This window comes from Sciurus carolinensis, chromosome 4 (assembly GCF_902686445.1).
Source record: "Sciurus carolinensis chromosome 4, mSciCar1.2, whole genome shotgun sequence".
In the NCBI taxonomy this organism is placed as follows: Eukaryota; Metazoa; Chordata; class Mammalia; order Rodentia; family Sciuridae; genus Sciurus; species Sciurus carolinensis.
The window spans coordinates 76,319,953-76,328,852 of record NC_062216.1 but is presented as its reverse complement, the minus strand read 5'-3'; the positions used below and the strand labels follow the sequence as shown (position 1 = coordinate 76,328,852).

The 8,900-nt window shown below is 35.7% G+C and overlaps 1 protein-coding gene across 1 annotated transcript in view; it reads left to right on the top strand.

The window, feature by feature from the left end:
- Nucleotides 1-5,298: 5,298 nt before the first annotated feature.
- The window catches only part of A2m (alpha-2-macroglobulin), a 52,021-nt gene continuing 48,419 nt past the window's right edge, over nucleotides 5,299-8,900 (top strand). Inside the window, exons 1-2 of the mRNA XM_047549521.1 lie at nucleotides 5,299-5,458; nucleotides 8,172-8,355. Coding sequence (XP_047405477.1) covers nucleotides 5,373-5,458; nucleotides 8,172-8,355 — 270 coding nt within the window. The 5' untranslated portion in view covers nucleotides 5,299-5,372. The remainder of the gene's footprint in view (nucleotides 5,459-8,171; nucleotides 8,356-8,900) is intronic.

The window sequence follows — 8,900 nt, the reverse complement described above, 5'->3', positions numbered from 1 at the left end:
GTAAACTGCAGACAGTTGAAGATACAAGTTTCTACACAAATAGTTAACACAGGAAAAAATACAGAATATTTTTACATATCATGTGTGCAGAAGGACTTCCTAATTAGAAAATAAACCTGTTAAACAAGTTAAAGAACAAGCAACAAACAGAGCTCCTAGAAGTAACAATGATCCTGAACATCATGAATAATCACAAACTTAATTATATACCAATTACAAATATGTCACCTCCCTTTGCTATCAACTTAGTACAAAAATTTTTAAAAGTTGTGGGGAAAGACATATTCTTAAGAATTGGTGGTGAGAGGGAAAATTCACAAAGTCACTTTAGGAAGGTGACGTGACAGTACTTCTAAAATCTTTTAAGCATATGTACACTCTTTGACTTTGCAAGTTCACAGTACAGATGCATCAATCAAAATACCTATTCCTACCCAAAAGGATAGTCATTGAATTTTATCAGTTGTATAAACTGTTCCAGTTCAGGCCCTAATTCCCCTGTAACCCACTGTAGATTCTAGTGATACCAATTCTCTTTAGAAACTGAAAGGAGCAAATAGATTTTTAATTGAAAGGATAAAACACTAATATTCTGAAGCTTTGTGAAATTATGGCAAGCATATTGTTAGGAGAAAATCAATTTGAGAATTTATTATAATTTTGACTTTGTAAATTAAAAATATTGTTCTTAAAAAAAGTTAGGGGGAAGGATGCTAATGAGATGACACAAATGAGAAACACTGATCTTTGAGAACATCTCTGTGGGTACATTTTGCCTTAACTCCCTAATTCCAGGTTTTGTCCAAGATAATGTGCAAAAATAAAGCCAGTACACTCTCTGATAGGGTGAATACGGTTATGACACCAACTGAATGTTGATTTCGAAAGTGGTTAATATGCAACCAGTTGAAATATCCTTTGTTTTCATCACTACCAGGAAACAGATGAACCTGAAATGTTCTCTTTTCTCAGGCAAAGTAGACTAAGTGTATAATTGGTACAATTAGACAAGTAATATTCAATCCCCAGCAAGTTATTGCAATCGAAGGAGGAAATATTTTTCTCATCTATTTTTATAAAGGCCCATGTACCTCCTAATTTTTCCCAATTCCCCAATATTCCTCCTTTGTTCTTATTGCCGTGTTTTTCTGTACTTTGCTCCGCTACTATCTTTTCCTTTAACTTTTCCCCTTTCTTTTCTCTTATCTCTTTGCCTCAGCTTTCTAACAGTAAACATTTGCTTAGTTTTTAAAATTTGTGCAGGATTTGTCCAAGTCATATGCTCCATTTTTGTCAAAGACTCGCTACTCAAATAGCCTAAAGCATTTTCTTCCCAGAAAGGCTGTTGGATGCCAGTCCTATAGCAAACCCCAGAGCAAGTATGAAATAGACCTCTTTCTCAGTCATTAGAATGCAAAATATGAATCTACACTGGTATAGTAAGGTTTTCAATTTTAAAGCTCAGCTACATATACCACCTTATGTAAACTACTCCCATATAGATGATAATACAGATATTATTACCATAAAATATATGAACAAGGAAGCTGAAGGTCAAAACAGTTAACTAAGTTATTCAAACCTACATTGTTCTGTCAAAGTTACCAACTCAGGTGTTCTGGTAACTAAATGGTCCAGTCATTTATTTTCCTTCCCAATTTTTCCCTTTGGTAAAAGGTAATTTTCATAAAAATTTTCTTTTTACAAATATACAGAAAGTGGAGTCCCTCCTCCCAAAGATAATTTCTCCATACACATTCTTTTCTTAAGAATCTATTAACATTTATTAACTTACATATTAAAGGGTTCAAGTGTGATATTTCCATACATGCATGTAATGTGTATTGATCAAATCCAACCTTCCTTCTGACACACCTCCACACACACACTTTCATCTCTAGTAATCATGATTCTACTTCCAGGTTGAATATTTTTAGCTTCCTCATCATTGAGAAAGAAACTTCCTATTTGTCTTTGTCTATCTGGCTTACTTCACTTAACATAGTGTCCTCCAGTTCCATCCATTTGGCTCCAAATAACAGGAGTTCATTCTTCATGGCAGAGCAATACTTCATTGTATACACATTCTTAATACATCTGCTCATTGCATTCTCGGAGGCCTCATTCTGGGATTATCCCTTCTCCCTACATATGTTCAGCGGCCTACTTTTCTCTAGCTCCTCCCACTCAGCATTTGTAGAAGCAACATTTCATTTAAACTTGTTCAAATATCTCTCCTTTCACCTTGCATCTCTAACAGATATCGCCCTATCATTTTTTCTCCCCTTTAGATAAACTGTGAAACCAAAGCCTGTTTCTCACGGTTTCTCATTCCTTAGGAAGCTGAAATCAAGCTTCTGCTCTATACAGACACTGAAATAGCTGGATCACAATGTTCTTTTCTCTAACTCCATCAGAAAAATTATCAATACATAATGTGATTTCACAGTGGCATTTGAATGAGTAACCAGAAATTTAGCAGTAATAATTTATATAATCTTTGCAACTTATGAGTCATCAAATGAATGCTATTAATATTAATCCCTCCTATTTAAAATACTTAATCTTACAAATAAGTGTCATTTCTAGCTTCTTAAAAATAGTTTAAATTCTGTTATATTTTGAATAAATACACTAAAATTATACAATTGCTTATAATATTTTTTATATTGCATGCTATTCACATTGATGTGTTGGCATAGTCAAAATTACTCTGACCTAGTTAAAATCTTCTGTTGATTATTATTTTGTTAAAATGGTCCCCTTCCTTGGGACTCAGAAATCTCACACTCTCCTGTGTTTTTCCCCCAACTTAACCATTTGTTTCATTTGCATCTTTCTGCACATCACATAGACAAAGCTTATATTAGTCAGCTTTCTGTTGCTATGACAAAATACCTGAGGTAGATAAACTTGAGGAAAGGTTTATTTCAGTTCATGGTTTCAGAGGTTCCAGTCCCTGATGACTTGGCCCCATTGCTTTGGGCCTGAGATAAGGCAGAACATCAAGGCGTGGAGCATCATGATGGAGAAAAACTTCTCACTTCATGGTGGCTAGAAGCAAAGATAGAGAGGAAGGGGCCTGAGAGAAGATACAGCCTTCAAGGGCATGCCCTTCCTTCCACTAGGCCTACACTCCTAAGTTTCCACCACTTCCAAATAGTTTATTCCATTATTGGAAGACATTTCATTGATGAGGTTAGAGCCTTCATTATCCAATCACCTTCCAAGGGCCCCGCTTCTGAACACTGCTGCATTGGGAAACAAGTCTTCAACACATGAGCTTTTGGGGGACATTTCAGACCCAAACCATGACAAAAGTGTTATTTGTGCCTCTTGGTCCCTTATCTCTTTTCATTAACATATTTGGACTGTTATCATCCATTTCTATTACACCAGCTTTCCCAATAAACTGATAAATCTATAGTCTGTATGAGTTATTTGGTGGCATTCCGACTATTTAACCTTGATCTACAGTAAGAAATTGTGTATGTTCTCAATAGGCTCTTCACAATGTAACACTGTAATCACATTTCACAGTGTAACTTTGACATTGTGACCTAGGATACTCAGTCAAGAAAAAAGATGATTAAGACAAAAATAGTGATAAAGAAAAAGGTAGGCTATAGGTTTTACTACTATAACAAACAGATCTCAAAATGCAAAGGTTTTAACTAAGAGAAAATAATTCTCTCATGTAAAAGTCCAGGCTTTTGATGATTCAGGGATTGGACTCAGATTGTGTCATTGTTCTGCTTTCTTGACACATGATTTCCATTTCATGGTCAAATGCTAAACTCCTTATGAATGTTAATATCCTACTAGCACTTTCTAAAACTATGCTCTTTACCAATCCCCAGGCCTCTGTCATTCCTTCTGCTCCTCCAATTTGTTTCCTCTGTTTTACTCAGTTATAGGCAACACCCTTCACACAGTAACCAGCTGGAAATTTAAAAGGCACATTTTTAACCCCCTTAAAAATGATATAAATTTTCACTCTTTTTCCAAATTCATCATGAATTACCCTGCTTGCAAATGCCATCAGCTCTTACCTACATAATCACATTAATTCCCAACTGGTCTCCCTGCCTCCCACAGGACCTCCTCCAGTTAGTCTTCCAAATTTCAGGAAGAGTCATCTCTCCAAAAAACTCTCTGAAGTCAATTCACTGAATACCCCCCAAAACCTCAACATTGCTAACAATTCCTTCCTGATTTGAAGTCAGCTTTCTTTACCTCATTTCTAAGTATACAGGCATTTCTTCCAAACCAAATAGCTCTCATCTCATGGAAAGTGCCATGATTGTTGCCACCTGCTAAGCATTTGCACACATCATTTCCTAAGCTTAGAATGCTCTCTTCATTTCCTTCTTCATCTCACGAACACCACTCATACTTCAGAGCTCAATTTACATTTTAATTTCCCCTAAATTTCCTTACCCAGGCTCCAAGTTTGGGTTGTGTGCCCTTTATTTGACCATTCTATCTCTAGGATCTTGCATGGTATCTAGCCCTAGTAAGATCAATAAATGCTTGCAAAATAACTAAATAGCCACATAAATGAATGGGCGGGTGGATAAATTAATAAAATTATTTATGTAGCTTAAAAATAGGTCTATTGTACTTAGAAGACAGGAAATTTATATGTAGTAGATGTTAGAGGCTGTTGGGATCTTAGGCACCGTGGGTTGAAACTTGCTTTTGAGGTCCTGTTACTTCTTTTTTTCCTATTTTCATTTTCTTAATAAATGAAACCATTTTCTGTTATCACTCTTCCAGGGTCTGGATTTTCATTTGTGACCCAATAAGAACACTAAGGGCAAAACCTACTAGCTCCATCCAATTTTGTTTCCACAGAGGACCACTGAGCTCCGAAACAGCTTCAGCATTGAAGGTAGGCACATCTGATGGAGGCACACTGACTTAAGAGTGAAATATATATTTTGAGCCTTTCCAGTGTTGCTTGAACTGCAAACTCCCTTGCCAACAATTCATACAAGGGACAAGAAGAGCTGTAAAAGGCACTGTGGAGGGTAGTGGGGACAGAGAGAGAAGCAGTTGAAAAGCTGATTAGCTGCTTTACTGTAAAACCCAAAGAAAGTGAGCACTAATGGGAATATGGTTTTATCCCTCCAGGAATTCTATTTAGCCTGCCAGGGATTAACCTTGACTGAAATTAGACCATCAATGACCCTTTCAGAGAACATTCGGAGACTTTAACTTTGTTTAGAAAACTTTATGCTGTGCAAACAGGAAGTTTGCACAGAGAGCAGCATAAAGTCCCATTGCTCTGCAGAGTGTTTGGGACAGATCAATTGGAGGGACTAGGGTCCAAGACAGTTTGCTCTCCTCTGGGCCTTTCTCCATGCAGCATGGGGAAGAGAAAGCTTCTTTATCCAAGTCTTGTTTTCCTGCTCCTGATCCTCTTGTCCACAGATGCCTCCATCTCTGGAAAACCGTGAGTTCCACAGAGAGCATGAAAACCAAACTTAAAGAATCTTTTCTTTATTTCAGATTCTCCTTTATTTCATTCATTTTTCCTCTGAAACTGTCACCATCTCACCTCTAAGGTTCCTTCCAACCATAAGATTTTGTAAATCTGGTGTATTTACTCTTCACTTAGTCTTAACCATTTTTCTCTAACTCACTGAATCTCTAAATCTCTAACTACCCTAGTGACATGCAAAGCTTAAGGAGCTTCAGAAATTGATACTTTTAAAATAAGTCAATTTTCAGATACGTTCCTATGGATCTGATGAGATCATGCTATTTTTTTTTTTCTGCCTTCCCTTTCTTAATTTCCTATCTTCTATTTCATAAAACAAAGACAAACCTCTCCCTCAACCAGACCTGACCATGGAGCATTGACTTGGACTATAAAAACTCTCTAGGGTGCACTGGGTGCGGTGGCACATGTGGTAATCCAGTAACCAAGGAGGCTGAGACTGGAGGACCACAAGTTCTAAGCCAGTCTCGGTAACTTAGTGAGACCCTGTTTCAAAATAAAAATTGAAAAGCACTGGGGATGTAGCTCAATTCCAAGTACTAAAAAAAGAAAAAAAAAAAAAAAAAAAACCTGTAGGGTGCCAAATAGAGGAACAGTTTGAAATACAGGTGTCAATGTTGCAAAAGTAAGGGACTCTTCATGACAAAGGAATCGTTTGCATAGCACGTGGTGGTTGATGTGTTCTTTGTTTCACCAAAAGTGAAGAAAGAACTAAAGGAAATACCACCTGATAGCTATTCTTAATAACACAGGACTGGGTGGTTTGAGTCATAATACAGAGTTGCAAGAAGTGTTGGCGATGACAATTTTTTTGTCTGGCATTTACTTACTTTTCTGGGACCAATACTTTTTATCACTTATATCTACACAAACAAAAGTAGTAACAGAAGTGATGTTAGTTCTTATTTAATCCATGCATAAATAAATTTACTTGCAGGAAAAAAGCAGCTCATCACTCTCACTGAAGATGTACTCCCAAAGAATTTTGATTTTATGTCTAAGATGTATAAATCATAATTCGTAAGAAGTTTATTTTATTTTGATCAGTTGTGCACTAGAACTTTTGAAAATAATCAGAACAACATATTTAGTACTTACAAGTTTATATTGATGTTATATTTAAAAGTTAGACTTAAATTTATATACCCACATATAATATTATGTATATAAACATGTGTAAGTGTATGTATGTACATATGCATATATATTTGTAAGAAGTAAATATTTTAAAGCCTAAAAATCTTAGAATAAACTTCTATGTGGTAAGTGGTCTGAAAATCAGGGCTCAAGGATAAAAAATGAAAAGGAAAGATGTTAAATTTTTGATCATAACAAAAAGAACTTGTTACTTTTTTAAATAAGTGATATTAGGAATCTTATCTCTATAATATTTAAAGTTCTATGGGAAACTTGTGAAAATAATGTAAGTCTTAATTGAAATATCAGAATAATATGTTTTGCTATCATTTAAAATTGTGATAAAAATAATCTTTTCCTCCCTTGTGGGTTAGCATTCACATATCAGAAAGAACATTCTGCCTTTGGCTTTTCAGACTGGCTTATTTCACTTAGCATGATATTCTCCAGTTCCATCTATTTACAGGCAAACTAGACAAAAGAGAATGAAGGGAAGGGAGGGGGAAGGGAATAGGAAAGACAGTAGAATGAATCAGACACAACTTTCCTATCCTCATGTATGAATACACAACCAAAGTAACTCCACATCATGTACAACTACAATAAGGGTATTTGAACAAGCCATACTTATTCTATGTATGTATAATATTCCAAAATATACTCTATTGTCATGCAAAAAAAACTTTAAATAAATATAAAAGAAGAAAATAAAATTGTGATAAAAAATAAATGCTTACTTGAAAATATGTAAGAGGTGCACAATGTCTAAAAATTATTTTCTATAAGAAAAAAAGTTTGAAAACTACAGAATAAATCTTACATTATATATAAAGGTATTGGGAAATTTTCTATCCTCCTCATAAATTACCAAGATCTACATTGGATCACTAGAGGACCATTTTTGGATTGAGTCATCCTCTAGCCGTGAATTGAAAGGAAAATATCTAAAATGAAAATGACTGTGGTTAGGTAAAATACCAATATTTCATTAGTTACTTAACACAACAAAGACTTTAATGACTCGCTCTCTTTGAGACTCGTTTTCATATTTACAACATGAAAGCAAGTACTTGCTATGTAATTTTCAGAATTGCTAAATCCACACTTTTCCTCAGATATGCTTCACAAAATCACTGTAATTTGTTTTTTCTGGTGCCCATATACCTGAGAGCTTGCTTGCCTTTCATAGCAATCCTAAAGTATAATAGATTTACAATTAAAGGAAACATAACTAACATTTTTATTAAAATTCAGATGCATACATATTGGTGTTTCTTATGTAAAGGTACTTAAAGAGTTTAATCTGCTTGAGGCCCACCTCAAATAAAACATTCACAGCCGTAGTGAATGATGGCGAGGGGAAACAATTCTTAAGCATGCCATTCAACAACAGAGTCTCATACTCATGAATATGTCATTCTTAGTATAAAACTAATGATGGTAACAACAATCGTGATGGAACTTAGTGCCGTTGATAGCAATGTCTCCCTTCCTTTTTGCTCGTCTAACTGGATTCCCCTATTCACAGACAATATATGGTGCTGGTCCCCTCCCTGCTCCACACTGGGACCTCTGAGAAGGGCTGTGTACTTCTGAGCCACCTGAATGAAACAGTGACTGTAAGTGCCTCCTTGGAGTCTCTAAGGGAAAACAGGAGCCTCTTCACTGACCTAGTGGCGGAGAAGGACTTATTCCACTGCGTCTCCTTCACTGTGAGTGTCTTTTTGACTGAATATACTCAGTTCTATTGGTCAGGATCTGGAGATCTAATATTTTCAAGATAAGGCTTTGGGAAGCTAGTAAGAACTTCAGGAAGGAATCTAAAGGAGTAACTAAGTGTAGGAATTACAGAGCAAAGCATAAATTTCCAACCAGAAGAGCAAACATTTATAGGTGAGTAGAACATTAACTTAATGATCAGAGAAAAATTATATTTGCAGGGAAAGAAGTATGCACTAGACAAAGGAAAAATGTGACTTCTGCTTAAAATTAAAATGGAGAAAACATTTATAAAACAAACCAGGATAGGGTTCAACATGAGTCACCAGTAATGGACTAACAGGAACACATCACACTCTTTCTAATAATAAAAATCATAAGCCAGGAATGGTGGTACACTCCTGTAATCCCAATGACTTGGGTGGTTAGGGGTTGAGGCAGGAGAAATATAAAGTCAAGGCCAGCCTCAGCAACTTAGCAAGACCCTCAACAACTTATCAAGGCCCTGTCTCAAAACACAAAAAGAGCTGGGAATATA